The following is a 27,735-nucleotide window of genomic DNA, read 5'->3' as shown; positions in this document are numbered from 1 at the left end:
GAATTCAGTTCCACTGTTACATTAGCCACAAATCAAGTGCTCAATAGACACATGTGGCTAGTGGCTATTGAGTTGGACAGTGCAGATATAGAACATCTCTGTCATTGCCAGAAGTTCTATTTGACAGCACTGTTTTAGGAGGTAGGGACCAGATATGTATTGTTGCAAAACCTGCCTGGCACATGTGCGACCAGGTGGATGCACCAGAGAATGTCTTCCTGGCTTGAGCTTTACCTAGGGCTGCCAAGACTAACATGCAAAACCTTTGTGAATCGATGACATTACCAGGTTACACTCCCCATTGGCTCCATGAGGGCCAGTCAGGGAGCTCTTGGCATCAGAGCAGAGAGGGGGTTATTCTTGGAGGAATCTTCCCAGTGGTCTCACCTCTGTATGCTGAGGCTTCTGTCATCCCTTGACTTCTGACTTAGGGTCCTGGCTGTGTATTAAATGATAGGAAGTTTTTCTGCATCTTGCAACCCAACAACAAAAAAGTTGATAACTCTGGAAGACTGTAATGGCTTTAGGATTGGACCAGGTGTATTGGAGACTATAGAAGTTCAATCTTCTGTCTGTGCCCTCGAAAAGCATCTGCCCTCAATGGCCTTTGTCTCCCCTGGGACACAGCACTGGAATCTGTATCATCTAGGGAGGTACCTCCCCTCACCTGCAAAGAGGCTGTGTGAGGTGGGGAAGGGTCTGTGATACAGGACTTAAGTTCTGACCTCTAGGCCCAGTGGCATCAGAGCTCATGGGCTAGTGTCTTGGGACATATGAGCACTATACCTTTTTAAACACAAACATTCTAGAGCTTTGTTGTTCTCCTTTCTGCTATTTTATGGATATCAGTCTTGTCTTCCTGGCTGGGTTGTAAACCCCGAGGGCAGGGGTCACTGCTCCTCTGAGAGCTCTTAGCACTGGGCTGGCCATGTGATAGATGCAGATTGATAATCAGTAAGGGTGATTTGGGGGTCTGATGTTATCTTCTTTCCTGTGTATATAGTGAGCGACAGGTGATGTCTTTCCCAGTGATCCATGTGCTCTAATTGAGTATCTTGGGTACCTCTTTATCCCAAATTAGTTTTTTTCTGTTCTTGATTTCAGAATATGTTCATCACCACATGGAGACATCATATGTCTTCAGCACCGTGGGAAGAAACAAATTGACTTGTTAACTTCTGAAATGTTCAAGTGAAAAAGGAATTTCTTTCCAGGACCGGTTGATGAGTTTTAGTGACAATGTTCCACTGCACACCTCCAGGGGGCGCCACTCACAGTTTTTTCTATGTGAAGAGCACCCCCTTGAGTTGTGCAACACAGGGCCCTGAGTGCTGGATTTGATAAATTCCCCCTATGTCTTTTACAATACCATTGTTTTTATCCTTTGCTCTGCCGTTTTCACCTGTGGTAAAACCTGAAGGCATGACAGCATAAGTTAGGTGACTCTTCAAGGTCTCTGGGCTTTGCAATTCTAGAACATTCTGTTCACAAATTGCTTGTAAGACACTACCAGTTTCCCACTAGGAAAAATAAATTGGTAGTAAAGATTCTTAAGCTTCTTCCCCCTCCTTCCTTAGCAGAGAGCAGTAGAGGTTCAATGCCAAATGACTCATGCTAAGGTAGCTCAGTCCTTTGTCTCATCCCCACTGGTTGGGACTGGTAGGAAGCAGTATGAAGAGTCTGGCTTAATGGACCTTGAGAAATCCCCCTGCCTTAAATTTCTTCCATTGGCCAGTCCCTAACACTCGAAACGAACTAGAAGACATTATTTTTTTTTTTATATCAAGTAATGCTTCCTGTAAAGAATTAAGGGTAGGTTTAAAACAAATGTATTAGTGTTAGAAATCAGAGTAAGGTTACCCTTGGGGATGATATTGACTGGGAAGAGAAACAGGAAGTTTCTTGGCTGCTGGGAATGTTCTGTTTCTGCGTTTAGGTGTGCCCTCTATGAAAGATTTATGGGACTTTACAGTTATAACTTGCATATCTTTCTGTATGTCTATAATGCTTCACAATACAGCTTATTTAAAACGATTCTTAGAAGAGAGCCTCAGGAAGCATTCACAGATATTTATAACTTAGTTAAAATAAGGAGGTGAGTTTATTTCCAAAGGACAGTTAGCAGTGTGCTGGGATACTGGATACTGACAGGAGGAAGAGGAGATGACGGAGGTAAAAGGGCAAACTTGTCCGCTTTGAGCTTCTGCCTGGGGCACATCCCGCTCTGGTTCTTCCGGGAACCTGTTCAAGCCCCCAGTGAATTGGATACCTTGTCCTCAAGTCTATTCTCATTCTCGTTCAAAGATATAAGAGGTGAGCAGTTTGTCGAGAAGACTGGAATGAAGAGCGGCTTCTTTGGTCCAGATCCAGAGCTGGCAGTGAAAGAAGGTGGTTCTCTTGGACAGCTAGCTTCAGGGAGAGAGTGGAGCCAGTTCTTCCTTCCGGTGGAAAGAAAACCAGTGTATGCTCTAACCAGAGCATGACCTGGCTCTGTTAGATGAGAAGAGGCCAGTGACCCATGGCCATTTGGGTACCAGGTGTACAAAGCTCTGTGTTTATATGTTGGGGAAGAGGGGAGGTACGCAGCTCAGCTGGGAAATCTTCCTGCCTCACTCTCCCTGAACCAGCGATGTCCCTTCATCCCCTATCCTGTCCCTTCCCTTCTCCGTGACACACACGGGGTGCTGGGGCCAACAGCCCCACTTGCATATGAGCAGATGTTCTGTTTCCCCTCCAGCTGGTGGGTCACCCAGTTCTCCTAAGTCTCCATCCAGCTTCTGAGGAATATTTAGGCTGTACAGGTGATTTCCAGGTACACACTGGCAAAGCTGGCCTTGTGCAGGAACGGAAATGGAAGGAAGCCTTTAAGAAAATGCTTGTTTGGCTTTCAGACACCCTCATTCATATTGCCCATAAAATAGTTATTATGTTCTCAACTGGTGCCCCATCTGTTTCTTCTGCACCACCTGGGGCCAAAATTTGAGGCTGGAGAAATACCAATATATCCTTCTTGTTGATGCTATTTTTTTTCTTCAAGGACTTTAGTATTAGTTAGATGGCAGTTGCACAAAGGGGCCCCACACCAGCCGTCCCCAAGGAGTCCTTGCCTTACTATTTTGTTTCCATGGAACAAATGAGCTTCATTAGCAATAGGCCCACCATCTCTTTGTGTCCCTGGTCTTTGTCTCAGAGTAGAAATAGAACCCAATCTCAGTCCTGCATAAGTCTGTTTCCAGCTAGTTTATTGTAGTCTGGACCTTGTCAGTGCTTCCTGTCCCAGAGGTATTTCCTCAAAGAAAGAGGCTGAGGAAAAAAAATGTCGTGTCTCCTGAGAAATGCCAGCAAATGTGAAGTCAGATATAACCGCTTCTGGAGTTGGTAGTTAAAATAATACCACCCTGCATTTGTAAAGCAGTTCGCATGGCACTTGATAAGCTTCAGCTCATTTGCTTCTCCTAACAGCCCTATGAGGTGGTAGGCATTATCCACATCTTACAGGTTGGGTGACCCATTCAAGGTCACACAACTCTTCGTATGACTTTCAGTAAAGTGTTCCTTTTTTTCTGTTCTCCCTGTTATCAAAGATACGTTAAGGTCAGTAATCAGAGTAGGAAGCCAATTGTGAGGTTTATGTTTAGATCTGGTTGTATTACCGGTACAGTGCAGGAAACGTTTTGGAAAGACCCCCAAGTCCAAGCCTGTTCAACAGAGAGCATCTCCCTTCACAGAGCCCCTGTTGCCTCCTGACCCCACTCACCCCATCTTCAGACTCGTCTGTGTAGCAGAGCATCCCCAGCTTGCTGACATGTGGTGAGGAACCTTGAACTTTGGGACCCGTTCATATTTTTCCTAACCTCAAACTTTCCAGGTTTATTTTTGCAAACTTACTATTCATTGAACTGCTATAGTGACTCCGGAGACCCTAAGACAATGAAAAGACGTAAAATCTGAGATCTGGCAAGAGTCTAATAACAGATAAGACTGTGGGCCACGCCCTTTTCTAGGAGCTTCACATGTATTAACTCATTTAATCTTCACAGCATCCCTTGGTTATCCCCATTTTTCAATTGAGAAGGCTTAACCTGAGCAAGACATTTGTCCCAAATCACAGAGCTAAAAAGTGGAGGAGCTGGGATGTGAACCCGGGTTAATTCCAGAGTCTGAGCTCTTGGTCACCTCAAGGTGAAGCTGCAAGGGGGGCGTCGAGGGCAAGCCCTCTTTTTCATCAATATAGAATTCACATCCTGAGAGCTAAGTCCATCCTAGGAGATCATTGGCAAAGCAATTTCTAAACATCTTAAATGGGCACTAGGAAATTTTCCCAAAGAGGAAACAGAGTTGTCGGCTATACCGCTTCTAGATCTGACCTCCAAAAAGAGTTACTCATCGCCCAGCATTCTCCAACTTATGGCTGATTCCCGTATCTGTGAAATGAGAGTGCCCTCTTTAGACTCTTGGAAACTTAGGCTCAGATCAGGAAATTAGTATTATATTTCTCTGTTTCCTTGAGAGCAGAATGGCATTACACACTTCAAGTCAAACCGCTGCTCACTTACAGGTAAACGTTCCCAAAAGTTGTCAGTGAAATATGGATTATAAGTACCAGTTCCATAACAGGGCAACCGGGAAGCACTAATTTAAGATTCATAGATATCCAGCAATGAGTTATAGGGGTGAAGGGAATCCACGAACCTGAAAAATTGTATGCTACCTTTGGATATGTGTGTATATATACAGTTTTTTCATTAGCGTCTCAAAGGGATCATGACCCCAAAACATTTAATAACTATGACTATGAAGACATTTCACTAAATTATTTACGTGTAGCTCTTCTGTGAGATCACATGGCAGATGACGAAAGCACCGGTCTTATGAGTTTCAGGCCTCATCATAATCTATATAATTTTCACTTTACTAATTTTCTTTGCCTCGGTAAAGAACTGATTCAAATAAAACCTTTGTACTGCATGTATTTACAGACTGGATTTTTCCATCTGCCACATGGAGACTTTTTCATTGAGCCTGTCAAAAGCCATCAGCTGGCTGAGGGAGTATACCACCCACATGTCCTGTACAGGAGGCAGAGGCCGGGCGTCCCAGAGATGAAGGAGCCAACCTGCGGATTAAAGGGTACTGTGACTTAATCTCCTCACTGGTTGGAGGAATTTGTTCTGTTCTATTATTGTTTTTTTTTTTTTTTACAACGAGACCTGCTCTTCTTCAAATCTGTTATCTCTTCCCCATTCTGTGGCCAGAAAATATGTACCCTTGTACCCTTCACTTCTCTGTACTCAAGTCTCTGTATTCTTAATGGGAAAGGGAAAAGGGATCTCTTACATCCTTGCCACATTAGTTGATGATATTTATATGGTATTCATAATGGTAAAATTTTTTTTAAGCTTCTTCTGAATCCCTTGGAGGAAAATAGTTTAAATTACAAACGATGCTTTGCAGTATCAAGCAATGTTATAATACATTAGCATGGAATATTACTAGACAGCTTTTCATATCTGCATATGGAAAGCAGATTTAAATATTTGATGATGCTGATAATGATATGTGAAGAGAAACTGAGAAAATACCAACACGTTATCAAATGATGAATTCAGCTAAGGTTCTTTTGGCTGCGTTTTGTTTGTAGTCCACTACAAAGTATGTTATCTGCCCCCGTGTCTCGGGAATGATCTGAACTGCTCCTCTCTGCCTTGTACTAAAGAGTTTCAGGTAGTTTTCAGAGCTAAACTGACCCAAGTTATTCCCTTGAGACGCCAATATTCTCTTTAATATGTAGGAGATAATAGTAATGCATAAAGGGCCACTGGAAATTGGGACTTTTAAAAAATATTATTTAGTTTCTCCTTTCTTCAGAGGAAAAAAAAATACTGGACTAGGGAGACAGTTACCAAAAGGAATCCATAATATTATTTATGTGTCTCAAGGATTTAGAAACCGTGGACCTCAAAGGGAAAATAGATGAGGAAGGAATTAGGGATAGTAGATTCTGATAAGCGTTTCAGAGGACTCGGAACTTGAGCTTTGCCAAGTAGGGGAAAGAAAGGACAAGGGGAGGAGTAATTTCTCTGCAGACATCATCCAGACCCTAAGACAGATGGTAACTTTCCTGGGAGTTTCTTCTGTAATCTTAGCAGAGTATATGCAAGCAATAAGAAATTTTTGAGTCTATATTTTCTGTATACAAAAATGGACAGCTGCTTAAATTCCTTAACTTTAATAAGCTATTGGAACTCTGACCTAAATTAGATAACTTACTATCTAAATCTCCTTCCAGAAAGCACCAAGAGAAGAGACGCATCATCTGGTCGGTCCGATTGATTGATGTACCATTCTAGATAATTTAGTTTCAGTGTGAATTTTTAGGACTCTGTCACCAATCCGATCATCTGGAAGGATTGGAATAGTTGGAATAATTGCCCAATTCCTATTAATAATTGCCCGATTCTTATTAATCTTGGGTGATGGATGACACTTCGTATGTGTGATTTGATAGTTTTTAGATCACTAGGTAATTAATATGGCGGAGGGAGTTACTAGGACAGTGAGTGAATTTGGCTGGGTAATTGCCCCTGTAGGCATGGCTGCTCTGTGAAATGAGTTAGGCTATTCCTCATCCAACCACTTGAACCCATTCTCTCCTTTATAACTCCCCTGTTGAGGTAGAGTTGAGTAATAACGTGTTGAAAATGGCATGCGTTTAGTCATAAAGGCAGAAGAGATGAATAGGAAAAGAATGAGATTTACAAATGTCATGCCCCCAGTAGGTCACACACAATACCACAGTTATAGTGCTTGCAGTACCATTTCGTCATTGTGCTTCTAGGGCAACCTTAAGGCCTACCACTACTCTGAAACTTTCTCTGATTAATCCCACCTTGGAACAATCTTTGCACTGTGAATTTCTCCACACACACATCTTCTAAAAGATACTCTCTTATACTTCTTTAAAACCCAGAATGTCAGAAGTGAACAGCTTTGTCAGAAGGACCTTTGAGAGTGCCTAATGTAGCCTCTTTCTCTCACCAAAGAAGCAACCGTGGCTCAGAGGAGGGAGTGAATTTTCAAAAGCATCGAGACAGTTGGTGTTCAGAATATAACCAAGCTCCTAAGTCAAGGTTCTGTTACACCTCGGGCTTTATACTCTGTCATGTTTATTCTTTAAGTCTTCCTTGAATATAAATCTTGTTTTATCAACTATCTGGAAAGCCCCATTAGAGTAGGGGCTTCCCAAACAGTATGTAACATAGTGTTAGGTGCAAAGTGGAAAATCAGTAAATCATTGAAATGAAATGAAGAGTGACTTGTAGCCACATAGATGAATCTAGAGTGTGCTGGCATCCAGTCCACATAACATAACAGAAAAAAGAAATGTGTGATTTCTAGATGTTAAGGAAGTGTCAGTTCTTTGTGACGATCTCCCTCCCTAAGACAATAATTGTGACTCAATACTAAAATGACAGCTAGAGATTGCAGAATAAGCTGATGTGCTTGTGATTATTCTTAAAGTATACTTGACCTTTGGAATTTAAAAATCTTGGTATACCGAAATGTGCTTGGTCTCCCTGAAACAGGTAACTGCAGTGTTCTTGTACCATGTTACCCTGCAGAGGGGATGAAATTCACCAACACTAGGCATGTCATTAGCCCACGTTAAGGTACACCTCGTGCTTAGGGAAGTCAGTGCTGCCAGATAGAATTACTGTGATTGTATCAAGAAAGACCACCTTTCCTTGTGTAAAACATTCCTCCTTCGTAATGTTCAAAACAGGAACACCCTTGGTATTGAAAAACAGATGTACTTTAAAAGTACTCTAGTACTTCAGGAGAGAAAGTATATCAATTACTTTCCCCTAAAATGTGTCCCTTCACTTACGTTTCTTTCCCAAATAGAAAGGTACTCAGGAATTTCATAATAAGTCCCTTTTCAATATGGCCCAATGTAATTAACTCATTTTTTCCCCCAGAACTTTAATGTGATACTATTTTGTTATCGATTTGATCAATTTGAACTAGAATTTCTTAACCAGTTTTGTTTGCTGTTCTGAACCTTGTATTTGCCGAGCCCTGTCAAAGTTCTTGCTTACTCCAACTTTCTGGAATCCATGTTAAATCATGGGAAAATACAACTTGCCGGAATTAAATCTAGAGCACATTTCAAAACCTCATTTTATTGACATTGACACGCTCCCTTCTCTTAGGGTTTTTAGTGGCAATGTATCACACTGGGACGTGAGTGGCTCTTAGATGGAAGTATCCGGGGGAAGTATGGTTTTTGGGACCTGGGGAAGGGGAGTCAGATAGGTCAGATGACAACAGTTGCAGGGTCATCTACGGCAGAAAGGGGTCCAGGTAGGTAAAATCAGGGTTTGGGATTTCATGCATCAGGGCACTAGGCTAGAAACACAGGGTCTGTTTCCTGGCATGCGTTTTTTTCTTTCTTTCTTTTTTTTTTTTAACATCTTTATTGGGGTATAATTGCTTTACAATGGTGTGTTAGTTTCTTCTGTATAACAAAGTGAATCAGCTATACATATACATATATCCCCATATCCCCTCCCTCTTGCGTCTCCCTCCCACCCTCCCTACCCCACCCCTCTAGGTGGTCACAAAGCACCGAGCTGATCTCCCTGTGCTGTGCGGCTGCTTCCCACTAGCTATCTATTTTACATTTGGTAGTGTATATATGTCCGTGCCACTCTCTCACTTCGTCCCGGCTTCCCCTTCTCCGTGTCCTCAGGTCCATTCTCTACGTCTGTGTCTTTATTCCTGTCCCGCCCCTGGGTTTGGCATGTGTTTCTGTGTTCAAAATTTATTCATTCATTCAACAAGTATCTGTTGGGTATCTTCTTTATGTCTGGTGCTCTCCTAGGTTCTGTGGGTACAGTTGTGAATAGGATATAAATCTTGGTCTGAAGAGTTGACAGCCTGGATATAGGGTGTGGGTAAGTAGGGATCTGGTCCAGGTTTTTGTTTTGTTTTGTTTTGTTTTGTTTTTTTGTACGTGGGCCTCTCACTGTCGTGGCCTCTCCCGTTGCGGAGCACAGGCTCCGGACGTGCAGGCTCAGCGGCCATGGCTCATGGGCCCAGCCGCTCCGCGGCATGTGGGATCTTCCTGGAACAGGGCACGAACCCGCGTCCCCTGCATCGGCAGGCGGACTCTCAACCACTGTGCCACCAGGGAAGCCCTGGTCCAGGTTTTATCTTTAAAATATGTGATAAGACCATGAAAGGAAATGAAATTTTAATATATGTATTGGGCTTTTTGTTACACCACACTGTGTTTGTGCCAGGACATGTAGCTGTAATTCATTCATTTTCTCGGTTGTAGATAGTCCATTATGTGACTCTTCCACTTGGACTAGTCTCCTGTGAGTGGATCTGAACTGCTTCCAGTTTGGGGCTATTATACATTATGCTGTACAGACCACCTTGTACATGTTTTTTAGAACACAGATTCATAGGGTTTTCCAGGGCATATACCTAGTAGTGGAATGAAATCATTATCTCATAGGATATATACATCTATGACCTTACCAGATGATGCAAAATTGCTTTCCAAAGTTGTTCAAGAGCAGTGAATCTAATAGTTCCTATTGTTCCATATTCTGTCTAATACTTGATATTCTCACTTATAAATTTTGCCAGTCTGGTGAATATGAGGTGATATCTCTTTATGCTCAATGTTGAAGTTACACATATTCCATGGTGGAGTTGGGTCCCAAATCTATGGCTTGCGGCTATAGATTCTCCATGAATAGTTTGCTACCCTGTACCCAGAGTTGAAGCCCCGAGAGCCAAGTTTAGGTTTGCTTACTTGGTTCTTTGTTTTCTGGTTCACATTTTCACTTAGTAGATCCTAATCTGACTTTTCACCTATGTGAGTCCTAAACTTGCCTCTTTTCTCCAGAGCAGAAGCAGGGAGCAGCAGTTGCCCCAGATCAGCAGTGAGCCTCAATGCATCAATCGGGGTTAGCCAGAGAAGCAGCACCAGTAGGAAGTAGATATTGAGAGGATTATTGCAAGAAATTGGTTTACATGATAGTGGAGGCTGGCTAGGCAAATCCAAAATCAGTGGGCAGGCTGTCAGGAAGGGCAGGCTGCAGCTTTCAGGCACAGGCTGAAGCAGCTGTCCATGGGCAGAATTTCTTCATCTAGGAAGTCTCAGCTCTGCTTTTAAGGTCTTTTAACTGATTAAACCAGGACTACTAGATTACCAAGAATAATCTTAAAGTCAACCAATTATGGACTTCCATTACAGCTACAAAATGGCTTCACAGCAGCACCCAGGTTAACGTTTGGTTGAATAACTGGGACTGTACCCTAGCCGACTTGACACATGGAAAAGGTCATCACACTACATCTTTTACTTTTCTCTCTGAGTTTCTCTGATTTCTCTGTATTTTTCTTTTTTTGATTTTTGACCTCTAAGGACTTACCCCCTTTCTTAATGCTGTAAGCTTTGTTAGGGGCTTAATACTGGGAGAGTTTTTCAGAATATCTTGTCTACCATATTGAAGTCCTGGGTGGATTTCTTACCTAAGTCATTTGGAAATCTTTGAGTTGCTTTTTAAGTGGCCTGCACCAATATTAAGTATTATAATAACATTAACAATCGCTCATTAGAATTAGCGTATCAGATCACTAATCTTATATCGTGTTGCGAAGGTATTGTTTATAGTTTTGTTCCGTATGGAAATTGAGTGAGTTGAAGATCTAAGCAATCACCATACTCCATGTTGAGTCTAAAATGCACTGTTAGTTTTCCTTGGCTAACAGCAAACTTTCTTGGTACAACCAAGAGAGGGAGAAAGAAAAAGATGAATTTCTTGATTACCTGATTTCCGCATGATTATAGCTGCTCTATGGTGATCCATGCTATTCCTTGCTATGAGGTAGTTAATATTTTAATTGTTGTTCTGTACTTTTAATTTTTTCTTTTAGTGAAGTGTCACGTTATTTTTAATTACCTGCTTTCGGGACTGGTAGGAGGATTGGCAAAGTGCTTCAAGCTTTTACTAGTGAGAGGAATGAGAAAACTTTTGGAGAGAATTTGGGGAAATACTTCATGTGTGAATGTATGGGAAGATAAAATGGTCACCCAGTGAGTTTTGTTTGCTTAGTGAAATCCAAGACCAAGACTACAGGAACTCAGAGCACCGACATCTCAGCACAGTTGCTTTGTGGCGATGAGATACTCACTTATCCAGTCAAAAGCCTTTATCCATTAGCCAGACCTCACCACGGTAATTCCTTTCTTTGCATTTTCCCAGCACTTGACAATTTTGGACTCATTTCAGGTACATGCATCCCCGCTCCCCAAACAGGAAACAGCTTCCCGAGGGAACATGACATCTGCTCATTTTACCTCCTACAGTGCTCTGTGCTGAGCATGTACCGTCAGAGTGGCTGGGACTGCACCGAAGTTTGGGTAGAATCTGGAAAGGCAGAGAACACTGGGGAGTGCATGCTAGGCTGGGAAGGGGACTTAGATCAGTATGAGCAAAGGATCAGTTTCAACTAAAAGATGATTCCCTTATAGGGCAGAAAGTTTTAAGTTTGAAGAAATGTTATGTGAGTTGTTAGCTACTAAACTCTACTTCACTTCCTACAACTCTGTAGGGAAACACGTGAGGTATCTTGATGAGTAGTGGCTCCTGGCTTTGCCCTTGGTCATCCTTGTGCTTCCATGTGCCTTGGGTGGGGACGAGAGCAGGTTTATCCTGTTCTGACCAACCTCTGGCTTCCTCCTGCTGCCTGCAGAGACTGAGGCAGTGGTCTCATCGCTCCATCCCACTCTGGTCTTCTTACCACTGGAGCCATCAGTGGCCCTTACTGGACAGTGATACTGTCCCTAAAAAATGGATGACTCCGTCTCTAGCTTCAAAGATCTGTGTGGCAAACAAACTCCTGGGTTTTCTTCTTTTATTCGTGTCTTCAATCAACCCACATTACCAAGTCTTGTCATTTCTGCCACCTAAATAGTTTTCTAAATATGTCTCCCTTCAACATCATAACCTCTCACTTGAATTACTGCAAAGTCTCCCTGCCCTTGATCTCGTCCATTATAAATCGGAGAAATATTTCTAATACATAAATCAGCTCATCTTTCTCCCATGCTGAAAGCTTTCCAGTGTACCCTCAGAATAAAGACCCAGCTGTTTAGTAAGTTTTAGGATCTCCTTCTCTGTGTGACTTTTGCCTTTTTCTCCAGTTTCATCTCTTATCACTCCAAATATAGCCTTGCCATCCTGAACTAGTGTTCATTCCTCAAAGAAGCTGCCTCCAGCCCTTGCCCTTATGTTCCTTCTTCTGAAACATTTTCTCCCCAATGCTTTACTGACTCACTTCTGTTTTTCTCTAGGACTCATACATGACTTCCTTTAGAAAACCTTCTAGACTGCCCCTCCATCTGCATTAGGTGCCTCTCCTGTGACTATTATCACCAGTTGCTTCCCCTGCCACAGGCTTTATCATATGATGAACATCTATCAGTGTCGTTTGCTAGACAATAAGATCAACAAGGATAAGAATCACATCTGCTCATTCACAGGTTGGTCCCCAAGATCTGGCAGAGTTTCTGGCCAGGGTAGGAACTTAAAAATGTTGAACTTCTAAGTATTGATTTTGTTTATCTTCTCAAAGAACCAGCTTTTAGTTTTATTGATCTTTGCTATCGTTTCCTTTATTTCTTTTTCATTTATTTCTGATCTGATCTTTATGATTTCCTTCCTTCTGCTAACTTTGGGGTTTTTTTGTTCTTCTTTCTCTAGTTGCTTTAGGTGCAAGGTTAGGTTGTTTATTTGAGATGTTTCCTGTTTCTTAAGGTAGGATTGTATCGCTATAAAATTCCCTCTTAGAACTGCTTTTGCTGCATCCCATGGTTTTGGGTCGTCGTGTCTTCATTGTCATTTGTTTCTAGGTATTTTTTGATTTCCCCTTTGATTTCTTCAGCGATCACTTGGTTATTAAGCAGTGTATTGTTTAGCCTCCATGTGTTTGTATTTTTTACAGATCTTTTCCTGTAATTGATATCTAGTCTCATAGCATTGTGGTCGGAAAAGATACTTGATACGATTTCAATTTTCTTAAATTTAGGCTTGATTTGTGACCCAAGATATGATCTATCCTGGAGAATGTTCCATGAGCACTTGAGAAGAATGTGTATTCTGTTGTTTTCGGATGGAATGTCCTATAAATATCAATTAAGTCCATCTTGTTTAATGTATCACTTAAACCTTGTGTTTCCTTATTTATTTTCATTTTGGATGATCTGTCCATTGGTGAAAGTGGGGTGTTAAAGTCCCCTACTATAATTGTGTTACTGTCAATTTCCCCTTTTATGGCTGTTAGTACTTGCCTTATGTATTGAGGTGTTCCTATGTTGGGTGCATAAATATTTACAATTGTTATGTCTTCTTCTTGGATCGATCCCTTGATCATTATGTAGTGTCCTTCTTTGTCTCTTGTAATAGTCTTTATTTTAAAGTCTATTTTGTCTGATATGAGAATTGCTACTCCAGCTTTCTTCTGATTTCCATTTGCATGGAATATCTTTTTCCATCCCCTCACTTTCAGTCTGTATATGTCCCTAGGTCTGAAGTGGGTCTCTTGTAGACAGAACTTATTGACCATCTGTGCTGCATTTGGCAGCTTATTGGATACTTACATTTTACCTCAGTGGAGCCAGTTTAAGCCCTGAGAATATCCATGCCTTCCTGAAGGAATTTAGTGGATACTCTGATGCCTCGAAGTCGAACAGGAATATGTAAGACAAAGATGTGGCCTGAGGATGTAGCTGAAGACAGCTACGTTGAATTCTCGTTTTGGAAAAAAGAAGAAGAATGGGTGGATGGATGGATGGATAAATAAGAAAAAACAAGTGACATTTATCTACTCAACAAGCTCCTACCTTGTGCCAGACACTGTTCTAGAACTGGGGATGCAATGGTGAACATAATATTGGTCCAGGCGGGAATGTAGAGATGGGGGCCTGAGAGATCCATCAGCTAGGGAGGAACAGGTGTGTTCTCTTGGTAGAGTAAAGAAGAGCAGATGCCTTGGAAGATGAGTGCGTCAGAGAGAACCAGGTCAGTCACCTGCAGCCACTTTAGCACTCCGACTGCTGGTCTCTGAACTTAGAACACACATGGTTTTCAGCTTCCTGAGGAGGGTGAGAAGACAAGTTCTCAGCTGGTCCACTAGGCAAGTTGCTGGCATCCTTTCAGTCTCATTTCAAATGCTACCTCTTTGTGAGGTTCCCCCCAACCCCATGTAGGACTGATGTGCTCCTTTCCTGAGCTCACTCTGCATCTTGATGTGGCCCCTGGTTGCCTTCTACCTTCCTTCCTGCCACTGTCCCCCTCCTTCTCTGCCTCCTAGGCATTCCTGGATGTGGGCTTATCCCAGGGCCTTTGCACTTATTGTTCCCTCAGCCTGGAATACACCTCCCCAAGATTTTTTCATGGCTCATTCTCTCATGCTCTTCAGGTCTCTGCTCAAAATCACCCAATCAAAGAAGCCTTCCTTGACTGCTAAGTTATATAGCTTTCTCTCTGTCACTTTGTAAACCATTTCTCCTGCTTTAGTTATTTTCATAGCACTTGTCATCCTCTGATGTTATTTTATCTCTTTATTCATTTTTTGGTTTATTATCCATCTCTCCCCAACAAGAATGTAAGTTCCACCAGAGTAAACCCTTCCTCACTTTTGAACTCTACTGTATCCCCGCTGTCTTGGACAGAGCCTTTCATAGTAAGCACCTGGTAAATGTTGAATGAATGAATAAACAAATGATTCATAGCTTCATTCATGATTGTTCTGTTAAACTTGTAGTCTATTTTCACCACGAGACTCATCTTTGCAGCCCAAGTGTCAGGGACACTTGAATCCTAAGGCCAGTGTCTGATGCATAATATTCGTTTGTTTGATAAATCTTTGTCCATTGAAAGAGTGCATGATGTGTATTTGCAGTGGGGTCCTGCAGGTGCGAGCAGGACACCCATCTTACCTCGGCTAGTGTGCCTCAGCGTTCCAGGAGTGCTCTGAGTCACTGAGGCAAGGCAAATGTGTTCTTTTGGAAGCGATTACAGTTAATTGTGTGTTCGTCCCACAGCTTGATTAATGACAATGTTTGGGAAAACAAACATTCCTACCCCCGCGCACAGTCCCATTTCTGTGCAGCAGCTGGAAGTCTCATTAAATAACCACAAACTTGTTTCTTTATGGGGAAGGACGTTTACTTGTTAGATTTGAAATTAAATACTTGAGGAAATTATCAATACACTTTATGTTCTAAATCCTCTCCTCCAAAGGCCCAAGAAGTGGATCCCTAGGCTGTTTCCTAGGCCAAGAAGCCAAAGATTAGAAGGTTCCAGTTTAATTCCGTTGGTTTGTGTGTCATTGGTTGGCCTTCCTTCCTTCAGAAAATTTTAATCTGGTGCTTCCTAGGGACCAAATACTAAGGGACAAAGCTCTGGACATTCCAAGTTGGGTCCTGCCCTCACGAATTTATAATCTAGTGGGAGGAGAATTTAAAAATTCTAAAATTAGTATGCATGAGCATTGTGGCTATAAGAGTGTCTACAAGAGGAACTTGATTGATCAGGAGGCTTAGAGAAGGCCTCCCTGAGAGAAGCCATAGACTGCATATACGTTCTTAGGGAACTGTTTTCCCTGAGATCACCTCTATAGAGTATCCAGCATTTGAGGAATGGTGTCTGTTATTGATTGGTCGTGTCCCCCCAAACTCATATGTTGAAGTTCTCACTCTTGATACCTCAGAATGTGACTGTATTTGGAGATAGGATCTTTAAAGAGGAAATTAAATTCAAGTAAGGTCATTGAGGTGGGCCCTAATCCAGTATGAGGAAAAACAAGAGGAAATTTGGACATAGACAGACACAGAGGGAAGACCATGCGAAGACACAGGGAGAAGACAGCCAGCTACAAGCCAAAGAGAGAGGCCTTAGGAGAAACCCACCCTGATAACACCTTGATCTTGGATTTCAAGCCTCCAGAATTGTGAAGAAATAACTTTCTGTTGTTTTAGCTACTCAACCTGTGGTACTTTTTTGCTATGGTGGCCCTAGCAGGTTAACACAGTGTCTATTTGTTAGGCTACCTGCACAGTGATCCTCTAGTTCTTTCAGGCTGCTTTGAGCAGTTAGTTAGCTGTCCGAGCAACAGAAGATTGTACACACAACAGTCAAGTTCAGTCAGGGCTAGCTTCATGGTGACTAGTGTATTCTCACAGGGCCATACTCAGAAGAGGTCTGCCATCTTGAAATTCTTAATGGTTTTCTCTTCGAATTTGTGCCTCGTAAGTGAAGTCTGATAGGATGATGGAGCCAGTGCTGTGGGCCTGGAGCCTCTGCTCTTACAGGTGGCTCTTGCCACCTCCCTGCCTCCCTAGGATGGGTTCTCAGCCACTTTCTTGCCCCTTTGTGCCCAGTCCCTCCTGGCCTCCTGCTTTGCACCCGGACACCACTTTCACTGCGACCCTACCAGGGCAGTGACTAGGTTGCACCTGGGTGAGGGCAGAGGCCTGTGTTCCATAGCTGCCCTCTGCCCCCCAAGTGGGAGCCTGGGCACGCACTCAGCGGTTCAGGTTGGAGTGTGCATCCCATAGTGTCTTGAGGTGAGGCGACAGCAGTCCTCCCCACCCCAAGCTGGCATGTGGCAGGTGGCTAGGAAGGGGACTGCTCATCCCCGTCCCGTTCAGGTACTGAACGTATCCCGGGGTGGTGTTGGCAGTTCCTTGGTGGTCACCCATCTGCTGTGGGTTCGGGTGGTGGGCCGTGGGAAGGAAAGATTGAGGTCCCTGCCCCTGGCCAGGGCCCTGTGTTTTCATTTTGTGATGCACTCTGCAAATCACGTGGCTGGCCCTGGGTTGAAAATTGTTTTGCTTGCAAAAGATTAAAGTGAATCTGATGCATATTTTCCCCCCACTTTATTTTTTATTGAGATATAACTGACATATAACATTTAGTTTCAGGTGTACAACATAATGATCTGATGTTTGTATATATTGCAAAATGATCGCCACTAGAAAAATGGTACAGATGAACCTATTTGCAAAGCAGAAATAAAGTGAATCTGACACATATTAGTGGAGATTACTTATAATTAGCCAGAGGTAGAAAGCAATGATCGCGCATCATTATTTTTAGTTTTGCTCATATACAGGCAAACGAGTTTTACATTTTTCTCTTTTCACAGTAGAATTTAGAGAGAAGTGGACTGGAAATTGGGAGAACCATGTTCTATGCCACCTCTGTCGTCATGTAACTTAGATAAGTTACAGGAACCCCAGCTTCCGTTTGCTTATCAGTAAGATGAAAGGGTTGTGGAAGATCTTAGCAGATTCTTTCAACTCTCATATGTTATGAGTATGTTGCTGTTTCTATCCTGCAGTATCTAGAAACAAAGCATTGTTGACATTCTTCATTCATACCAGTGTGGTTTAACATGACACAAGGGTTTGTACACACTGGCGTCTCCCACTTAAACAGCGAAGATCTTTTTTCCCATATATATATTTATATATTTTATTGAAGTATAGTTGATTTACAATGTTGTGTTTATTTCTGCTGTACAGCAGAATGATTCAGTTATACATACATACATCCTTTTTTTATATTCTATTCCATTATGGTTTATCACAGGATATTTAATATAGTTCCCCGTGCTCTACAGTAGGACCTTGTTTATCCATTCTGTATATAATAGTTTGCATCTGCTAACACCAAACTCCCAATACCTCCCTCCTCCCACCCCCCTTGTCAACCACAAGTTTGTTCTCTATGTCTGTGGGTCTGTTTCTGTTTCATAGATAGGTTCATTTGTGTCATATTTTAGATTTCATATATAAGTGATATCATTGGTATTTTTCTTTGTCTTTCTGACTTACTTCACTTAGTATGACAATCTCTAGGTTCACCCATGTTGCTGCAAATCGCATTATTTCATTCTTTTTTCGTGGTTGAGTAATATTCCATTATATATATGTACCACATCTTTTTTATCCATTCACTGTCGATGGACATTTAGCTTGTTTCCATGTCTTGGCTACTGTAAACAGTGCTTCTATGAACATAGGGGTGAATGCGTCTTTTTGAGTTACAGTTTTGCTCAGTTATATGCCCAGGAGTGGGATTGCTGGATTATATGGTAGTTCTGTTTTTAGTTTTTTGAGGAACCTCCATATTGTTTTCCATAGTGGCTGCACCAACTTACATTCCCACCAACAGTGTAGGAGGGTCCCCTTTTCTCCACACCCTCTCCAGCATTTGTTATTTGTAGACTTTTTAACTACGGCCATTCTGACCAGTGTGAGGTGGCACCTCGTTGTAGTTTTGGTTTGCATTTCTCTAATAAGTAGCGATGTTGAACATCTTCAAATGTTGAAGATCTTGACCCATCTCTTAGGTATCCCTAGGGCCTGGCTCCCAAGTGCTCTCTCCTTGCGAGCCTTCTGCCCCTTTACACCCTTGCTCCATCCCAAACCGCCACACCTGGAACAGAAGCACAGGCTTCACCCTTCCCTGCCTTCCCCCTTCCTCTGACCCAAGAGAGCCAGCCAGGACCAGCATTTTGGAGGTCTTAAGCTGGGGCCACAGAACTTCAGGGTCCTGAGTTAGTAGATGTTTCTGGTCCATCCTCATGAGTCAGTGTATCAAAGGGAAGGAGGGGCAGTCCAGAACCGAGTCTGGACCCAAGATCTAATACCTGGGAGAGGAGAGAGGGGAGGGCATGAATGTTAGCAAGATTAGAGGGTCTACTTACGCAGGCGTGGTTCTAGCGTGCGTTTGCTCATGCACACACACGTACACACGTGCACACACACACATTTCTCTTGAAATGTGGTGCTTAGTTAAAAAACACCATATATATTTAAGTGATGTCAAGTACAGTGGGCCTGTTATTCTAAGTTCAGAACCTCATGTTTTAGCTACATTCAGCCTGAGTGGTGTGTGTGTGTGTGTGTGTGTTGTGTGTAGATGTGTTTAAACACACCCATCACACACTTTTGGCCCCAGGAGACAAAGACAGCTTGCTCAGCTGTGATGACTCACGGTTTTATGGACGTCCTTTCCATTATCGTTAAATATTCCACCCTGAAAAGCCCAACGTATTCTCTCGTCAACAGAGTTCTTTGTTTAATTTAACTGAGGAGGGAGAGTCCAACCCCTCAGAAAAAAAGGCTTCCCTTGTTGAGAAACCATGCGAGGAATAGTGCCAGTGTCAACTCTGCCAGCAGCACCCAGCACGGCGGCTGCATCCCCTTCAGCAGGGGATTGCAGCTGCTGAAGTGCACAGAAAGGGGCAGAAGGATCATGGTCCGTGAGGCCACTTCCTCCCCACTCCACCCTCAGGAAACATTTAATCACGAGTCAGCCCCTCTCATCAGCTGCTCTGGAACCCCAAACCTTAGCCCTTTGGTGCTTTCTCCCAGCGAGGCCAGCGTGCACTGCGACATTGAGGACTGTCCTTCCTCAACCAGTTCAGCGCCATGCTGCGAAGCCTGCCCCGCAGTGACTCCCATGGTGCCCACGTTGATGTGCAGAAGACAGACAGATGTCAATGGAGATCTGCTACGAAGATCGGTTGATACAGTATCTGCGGTTATGAAGCTTCCCTAACCAAGGGACAGGGCTGACCACAGATGTGAGCAACGAGAGCCAGAAGCTTTTTTCTCGTAAGCTCTATCAGGCTTCAGATCTCTCTTGGACTCATTTCTCCTAGGAATACGCAGGAGATGTGCCAGATTGAGAGAATCAAAGACACTTTTAATCTGCACACCTTCTGCTTCTGGGGAACAGCTTCAATCAAAAGTGGGCGATTAGTGTTGGGGAGAAGGGAAGGAAAAGCTCACTGATCAGAGCTTCAGGCCTGAGAAACAAAAGATCAGACAGTCCCCAGGGACTGAGTAGTGGTTTGTCCTGCTCATGTTTCTGGCTCCAGGAGTGACATGAGTTTGGTAAGAGTGCCGGTCGTGCCCTTCCAAGGGGAGAGGTCAGTGTCAAAACGCAATGGCTCCGTCTCACACACCTTCCACTAGCACCATATTGGGATGGATTCTCTGGGATCTTCTTTGAGTTTCAAGGGACTTCTTTAGGATTCCGTGTTTCGTTGACCATATCTGTGTCCACGTTAGCCTGGGGTCAGGGTGAAGCCTTAGCAGTTGAACTAGGCAAGTTTGCGTTTCCACAAGCTGACCGACCTTTGCCCAGTGGCTATTTTCCTACTCCTCTTGCATCTTGTTTCTATTTTCTCATCTGTAAACTGTGGATAATGAACATTTCATACTGAGGTGGCATAGGGTGGGGTTAGTGGGAGCTACAGGCTCGCAGTTCCTGAGCTGCAATTCCAAATTCCAGAGACTGCTGAAAACCAAAAGTCTCTCAGTGAATATTCAGTAAACTTACTTTGTGGCAAAATGTTACCTGAATTGATATGAGGCTGTATGATTTTCATTTATCCTAGTTAGTGAGACGAGTTGTGCATTTTGTTGCAGACGTATCAATGTGTTTGATTTCGGGGTACCACCCTAGACCTTGCTAGGGATGTTCAGTAATATAGAGAATATGATCCTAATTGTTTTTTAATAAAATTGTGGCAAAATACACAAAACATTAAATCTAACATCTTAACAATGTTAAGCATGCGGTCCAGTAATGTTATGTACATCATATAATTGTGTGACCAATTTCTAGAACTCTTTTCATCTTGCAAAACTGAAACTCTATCCCCATTAAACAACGGCTCCCTATTTCCTCTACCCGCAGCCCCTGGCAACCACCCTTCTACTTTCCAGATTACTTTTATAATTGCAAAAATCCTGAGTTCTAACAGACATCTGGCCCCGAAAGTTTTGGTTAAGGGATTGTGGACCTTAATTAAGGATGGGGAATGTCACCACCTGTGAGACAGTCATCCTGGAGAACGCAGTTCCTCTGATCTTACAGGGGTCTTCTTATTACATCACTCTGCTTCCCACGTTGGGCGCCCATTTGTAAAAGACTGCAAAACACAGAGAACAAGTGCCACCGGATTGTGACTAGTAGCCAAGAGAGTTTGGGGACTGGAATGCAGTACTTAATGCACTCTCCCTTTTCTCCCCCTTGTCATTCCCTTAATCTGACTCTTTCTGGGGAAGTCGAGGGGCATGCATTGGCAGTTGGTGGCATCAGCTTTTTAGCTTCATGCCATGGAACAGGATACAGTATGCTTTCACAGTGAGAAAGCATTTAAACCTGCACGGAGTCTGAACTTGTGGGGAAGATGCTGACCACCCATTGAGACTTTGCTAGAGGACTTTAAAGCTGGATTTCTCCATTTTGCAGAACTCTCCAGGCATGTCAGGAAAAGTGGTACCACTTACTTTGTTATACCCCAGCAGAGCTCAGCACAGCGACCTGTTCTGAGTCATGTTCTCTCTAATTGGAATGAGTTCAGAGGTTTTTCACATGTCTCTGATCATGTGGGAGTGAAGGGCTCCTCAAGGTTTTCATTGGAAAACCCATCAGTAGCTGAGCATTCTTACTGGAAGGTCTTCTCTGTACCACCCATTTTGTGAACTTCCGGGGGTGGGTGGGTAATGGAGAAGTGCTTCTCTGCAGGGGCCTTATGCTTTCTTTCCCTGTTTGTAACCTCCAGGGACAAAAGTGGGTGCTTGAAAAGTTGGAAGCTCATGGACACAAAAATTCAGAACATGGATAACTCCTGACAAATATGGAAAAACCTTAGTATCAGATCTTCCGCTTTGGGGTTATCTAAAATATGCAAAGAGTGGTATGCTTTCAAAGCAGATTACATTAATTGGGGTGTCTTTATTATCATCATTACGGTTTTTAAAAAGCTGTAAGAAATCCTCTATTCCCCAAAAAACAACACTAAATACAGCACTTTTCGTGAACTAGAACTAGCCCCAGAAAAATCAAACAAATGATCAGGTTCCAAACATCAACATGGAACGTTCCCAGTCCACAGTGGCCAGGGTGCCCCTGAGTGCCAGAGGCTCGGGGTCAGCTCCAGAACAGGTTTCCTGTCCTCAGTGGCATTGCTACCCCATCACTGCCACTGTGTGGCCTGCGCTGGATACCAGCTGGCCTCTCAGTCACTGGAAGCTAAGGTTCGCTTTCCTGACGAGGACATTAATCTGCGGGGACCTGCGGGGCCCTTAAGAAGAAGAAAACAGGTGTAGGGTGGGGCACGGAGGGACCAAGACCAGGAATTAGTCTAGAGTCTAGACCACAGGTCAAACTTGGCCTGAAAGCTAAGAATAGATTTTACATTTTTAGATGGTTACATTTAAAATGGTTGCATGAGTACTCATATCATATCCTTGATTTTGCCCCTTGATCGTCAAAGCCTAAAGCATTTATTTACTGGCTCTTTCATAAAAAAACTTGCTGACTCCTCGTCAAGGCCGTTAGTTCGCAAAGAGTGGTTCCTGGATCCAGCAGCATCAACATCACCCCGGAGCTTGTTGGAAATTCACATCCTCAGGCCTCACCCCAGAGTTACTGAATCAGAAACTCTGAGGGTTGGGCCCAGCATCTGTGTTCTAACTGGTCCTCTGGACAATTCTGATGCAGGCTAAAGTTTTAAGAACCACTGATGGAGACTGTAAGTGCCGTCCTTCATGAGTTCACTGATTTACTCCTTAAAAAAAGAGGACCTGGGGCAAATTATTTAACCTCAGTGGGCCTGGGTTTCTTTATCAGGAAGTGTTTTTGTAAGGATCAAAAGAGCTAAGCATGTTCAACATATTAAAGCAAATGCTCAATGCGTATTAGTGGTTCTTTCACATTTATGGTTACTAAAAACTGTTTATTAGATCTGAGGTCAGCTGAAAACCAAGAGAACTTACCAGAGACCTGAGATTTTATTAGAACTCATCAAGGTACCTTGCAGCAAGGTATGCCCTGGAGAAATTCAGATACTGGTCTAGAAATTGGGTGCTGAGGACCACAGACCCCATCAGGGTAGCCCACAGGTCCTCCTCCAGCCAGGCTCTGGGATGTATCTCCAGCCCTGACCGGACACCCCGGCCGCTCTTTCTTCCAAGGAAGTGCCCTTCCAGCCCTCTTCCCCCACTTCGGCACCAGCACCCTTCCTGTCAGGCCTCTGGGGGGTTTCATTCTTTGGAGCAGGGTCCCACTTCCTCACCCACCTTGGACGTAAGCACGCATACTTTGTCGTCATGAATCACTATCAGGAAACTGGGCTCATAAAAATCACCCTAGGGATAGGGTGGCTGTAGGGAATTTTAAAAGCTATACATGTTTTAGCGTGGTGAATTGAATATGTGCTACCTGTTAGCTGCTGTCGTTATAATTTTTAAAGTTTGTAACTGTTATTCAAAAGCATGGTGACTAAGTCTCAAGCTGGTTAAAGTCAAGAGAAACGGAAAGTTCTCTTGGTCAACTGAGGTTTCTCGATGCTGTTGCTTCTCCCTCAGGGGATCTGGGCCTCCGTCCTTGGCTGTGTTTCCTGAGGGCGGCTTTGCAAGGCTGTGTCCCTGACTCTGACCCAGGAGCACTTGGACCATCTCAGGCAGCACCTGAGGGCAGGTCCCTCTTTGCCTGTGGAGGCAGCTTTCCTCCAGTGTGGCAGAGTGATGACGGATGACTTCACTTGAGAGACAGGGGTGTTGAGCTCCGGTTACCAGGAGGAGAGGCAGGGAACACATCCCTTGGTTATAGAGTGGAGGAGAGAAAGGAGGAAACCGGGGCTTCTCTACCATCTCTGATGACTTGACCCCTGCTCAGGGGCTGTGTCCCTCCCTGACTGCTCGGGCCATCTTCGGAGGAATCTTGATGCTAAGAGCTGAGTGCGTGTGTGTGTGTGTGTGTGTGTGTGTGTGTGTGTGTGTGTGTTGATGGTGGTGGGAGAGTCTGGGTTTTGACATCACGTGGATGCGGGTGTGAAATCTTGGCTCTGAGTCGAGTCTGGGTTTTGACATCACGTGGATGCGGGTGCGAAATCTTGGCTCTGAGTCTCTCTGGCATCTTGGGCAAATTTCCGAAGCTCTCTGAGCCTCATTGTTTTCATCTGTAAAATGCACATTGTCCTCGCTTGGCTCAGTGTCTGCATGAGTTGGAGAGGATGAAGGGCTCAGTAAGTGCTGGCCTCTGTTATGGGGGCGGGTAGCAGCTGTGTCTCACTGACGCATCTCCTTGACGACGTGTGGAAAGATGGTTTATGAAATGGCATTGATGATGATTCTCAGGAAACTCCAGCTAACACAGGTTCTTTTGGCCAACCACAAAGCCAGCTGGACTTTCACAAAGCATGGCCTTGTAGGCATGCATTTGGAATGTAAGGACTCAGGGTGCCATAGCCACTTTCACTGGCTGAGTCTAATTCATCCAAAGCCGGTGGTCAGTTCCCCTCAGAGTAGCTAGTGATCAGTGTTTTAAGTACCTCCTAGGGGCCAGGAGCCATACTAACCACTTGAGGGTATCTCTTACTTAAGACTCATAGCTGTCTTATGAGTAGGCACTCTTATCATCCCCATTTCACAGACAAGAAAACTGAGGCTTGGAGAGGTTAAGTGACTTACCCAAGTTCACGTTGTTAAAGGTATCAAGGGTCTGTGTGACTAAAGTACTTGTTCTGGCCCACTATGCTCCAGGATTCTTTTCTATGATTAGGTTGCTTGAAAAAAATTTCATGCGACAGTTTTAATCGAATAGAATTTAAAATTTCCCAATTAAAAGAAATAATAGGGACTTCCCTAGTGGTGCAGTGGTTAAGAATCTGCCTGCCAATGCAGGGGACACAGGTTCGAGCCCTGGTCCAGGAAGATCCCACATGCCATGGAGCAAATAAGCCCGTGTGCCACAACTACTGAGCCTGCACTCTAGGGCCCGCGAGCCACAACTACTGAGCCCGTGTGCCACAACTACTGAAGCCCACACACCTAGAGCCTGTGTTCCACAACAAGAGAAGCCACCACAACGAGAAGCCCGCGCACAGCAACAAAGAGTAGCCCCCGCTCGCCACGACTAGAGAAAGCCCGCGCGCAGCAACGAAGACCCAATGCAGCCAAAAAAATAAATAAATATATTAAAAAAAGAAATAATAAATTATTTTCCACTAGGAAAACATAGAACAATAAAATGAGGAAAATAAAAATTACTCCTAATCACACAACCCAAAATAACCAGTATTTGTGGATATTTTACTTATTTTTGATATTGCATGACATATATGACATGACAATATAATTTAATTTAATATTGGATAAAAATATAATATGCTATAATAGATAATGAAACACACAATTGGGATGTGCAAAATCTTTTCATGTAGGTTATACAGGAAAATTATTCCAAAGCAATTTTAAGGATTGATCAAAACTCCTCTGTTGGATAAATCAAATTTTATTTAACCATTTTCTAATTTGGACATTTAGATTGTTTTCCAAATTTTGTTATAGGAAAATTCTGTATGATTATTATTCTTGTGTTGTAAATTTTGCCACCGTTTAAAAATACTCCTTAGATTAGATTCCTATAGATGAATTACTGGAAGTATTTTCAAGTATTCTCAAAAAGGCAATGTATATCCCTAAAGCAACATATAAGTATCTATTTATATTCTTACCTGCATTGAGTAATATATCTTTAATCTTCTCTAATTTTATGTGCAAAATATGTTATCTCATGAGTGCTCTAGTTATTGTTTCTTTGAATATAAGTATGCACATTTGTAATCTAAGCTTTTGAGTCATTTAAAATTCTTAAGAATCATCTCTCCATATTCGTTTGTCATTTTTCCATTGGATCATTAGCATTTTTCTTAATAATTCATAAGAGAGCTTCCTATATAAATATGCAATACCTTTGTCATTTGTGAAAAATACTTTTTCTGCTTTTTAAATTTTTATTTATTTATTTTTTTTGCAGTACGTGGGCCTCTCACTGCTGTGGCCTCTCCCGTTACGGAGCACAGGCTCCGGACACACAGGCTCAGCGGCCATGGCTCACGGGCCCAGCCGCTCCGTGGCATGTGGGATCTTCCCGGACCGGGGCACGAACCCGTGTCCCCTGCATCGGCAGGCGGACTCTCAACCGCTGCGCCACCAGGGAAGCCCAATTTTTAATATTTTTTGATACCTAGATATTTTAGAATTTTGCTTAGATATTTTTCTTTGTAATTTCTTCCATTCCTTTTATGCTTACAAAATTCTTTCCCATCTTAGTACCAGATAAGTATTCACCTATTTTTTTTCTGGTACCTTCTTCATGGCTTACAATTGGATTTTGAATGAGAAGAGAGATGATGGGTATATGGCACATTCATTGCTGCTTCTGGCTCCTGGCGTCTGGCCAGACATTATTAATCTATCACAGCATCCTATCCTGCTCAGCCTGGATGCAGCCCTAGAATATTGCTCAGTGCTGCTGCACCTCTAGCCATAAGCAGCCAGTCAGAGTTGGACCATTAGATTACATACCTTTTCGCCATCTCTACTGAAGAACAAATTTTCTGATGTTGACAATGGTTGGATAGTTTTAAAATCCTAAGTATCCTATAAATCTTGTATATTTGTGGAATAATGTATAGTCTTGTTTATAATAACACACAGTCTAATAATGTGCAAACTTAACATTTCTTGGTCAGGGTCACAAGCCACCTGTAGATTTCTGGCGACTTTATGCTGGACAGCCTCTGCTAGGACAGAGCATCTTATTCCTATCACTCGTGCTGCCTTTCCAACTGGCCTCAATTCTGGATCTGTCAGTGTGGTCCTCAAGAAGGTGTTTGCTCCTTTCTGCTTTCTCTGATGTCTGAGGACTTGATCTCTCATCTTAGTGCACACCGCTGGCCCCTCTTTTGGAGCTGGATCCCATGACCTGCCCTCTCCTGGCTGTCTTGCCTCATATCACTCATACCTTTTCAAGGCATTAGATAAGGGCCATATCTGAGTACATCTGAATGAAGCTTGGGATTGGATGAAAAGGCAGCAGGAGCTTCTGTGTGTATGCCTGTTGTCTTCAATACTCGCTGTACTGTAGAGGAAAAAAAGAAAACCAGCAGAGGGGAAACTGGTGTTTGTTAATTCATAATAACAATAATTAAAAATAAATTGCCATTTATTGTACGCATGACATTGAGTTAAATACTGTACAAATATCATATATTTAATTATCACAATAACATTCTGAGGCCATTTTAAATATCCCTATTTATCGAAGAGAAAACCAAGGCAGGTCAGAGATCTTCCAATTAGTAAGTGTGAAGATGGGATCTGTATCCAGGTCAGTCTGACTCCTAAGCTATTAACCATTGCTGAAGGGCGTCAGGAAAATAATTAGATTATCCTAAATGAGCAAAGTTAGGGGATTATGTAGAGTTGCCTTTCATGGCCACAGTTAGGAATGTGTTAAAATATATCAGTGAGGTTAATGATATCATACCAGTGTGGAAAACACTATATGAAGTAGCGGCTCCCAATGAAACAATCTCTGCTGTGTAATTAGGTGGAGGAGGGACCGTTCTGTTTTTGACACGTGCTTCCTGTAGATCAGTGGTGGGAACCAGTCTTTGGAAGACTGCTGATTGATTTTAGTATATTTTCCTCTTATTAAACAATAACAAAATTATGGATTTTTATCCATTCCCTTAGAGATTAAGATAATAAATCAAAATTCTATGTGAGGGCTTCCCTGGTGGCGCAGTGGTTGAGGGTCCGCCTGCTGATGCAGC

The 27,735-nt window shown here is 43.0% G+C and overlaps 1 protein-coding gene across 1 annotated transcript in view; it reads left to right on the top strand.

Annotated features, from left to right (window-relative positions):
* Window positions 1-27,735, top strand: part of ADAMTS12 (ADAM metallopeptidase with thrombospondin type 1 motif 12) — a 388,886-nt gene that overhangs the window by 138,365 nt on the left and 222,786 nt on the right. The window contains 1 exon segment of the mRNA XM_065874119.1: window positions 4,980-5,130. Coding sequence (XP_065730191.1) covers window positions 4,980-5,130 — 151 coding nt within the window.

Source organism: Phocoena phocoena, chromosome 3 (assembly GCF_963924675.1).
Source record: "Phocoena phocoena chromosome 3, mPhoPho1.1, whole genome shotgun sequence".
NCBI lineage: Eukaryota > Metazoa > Chordata > Mammalia > Artiodactyla > Phocoenidae > Phocoena > Phocoena phocoena.
This window is presented reverse-complemented; position numbering and strand designations above follow the sequence as displayed.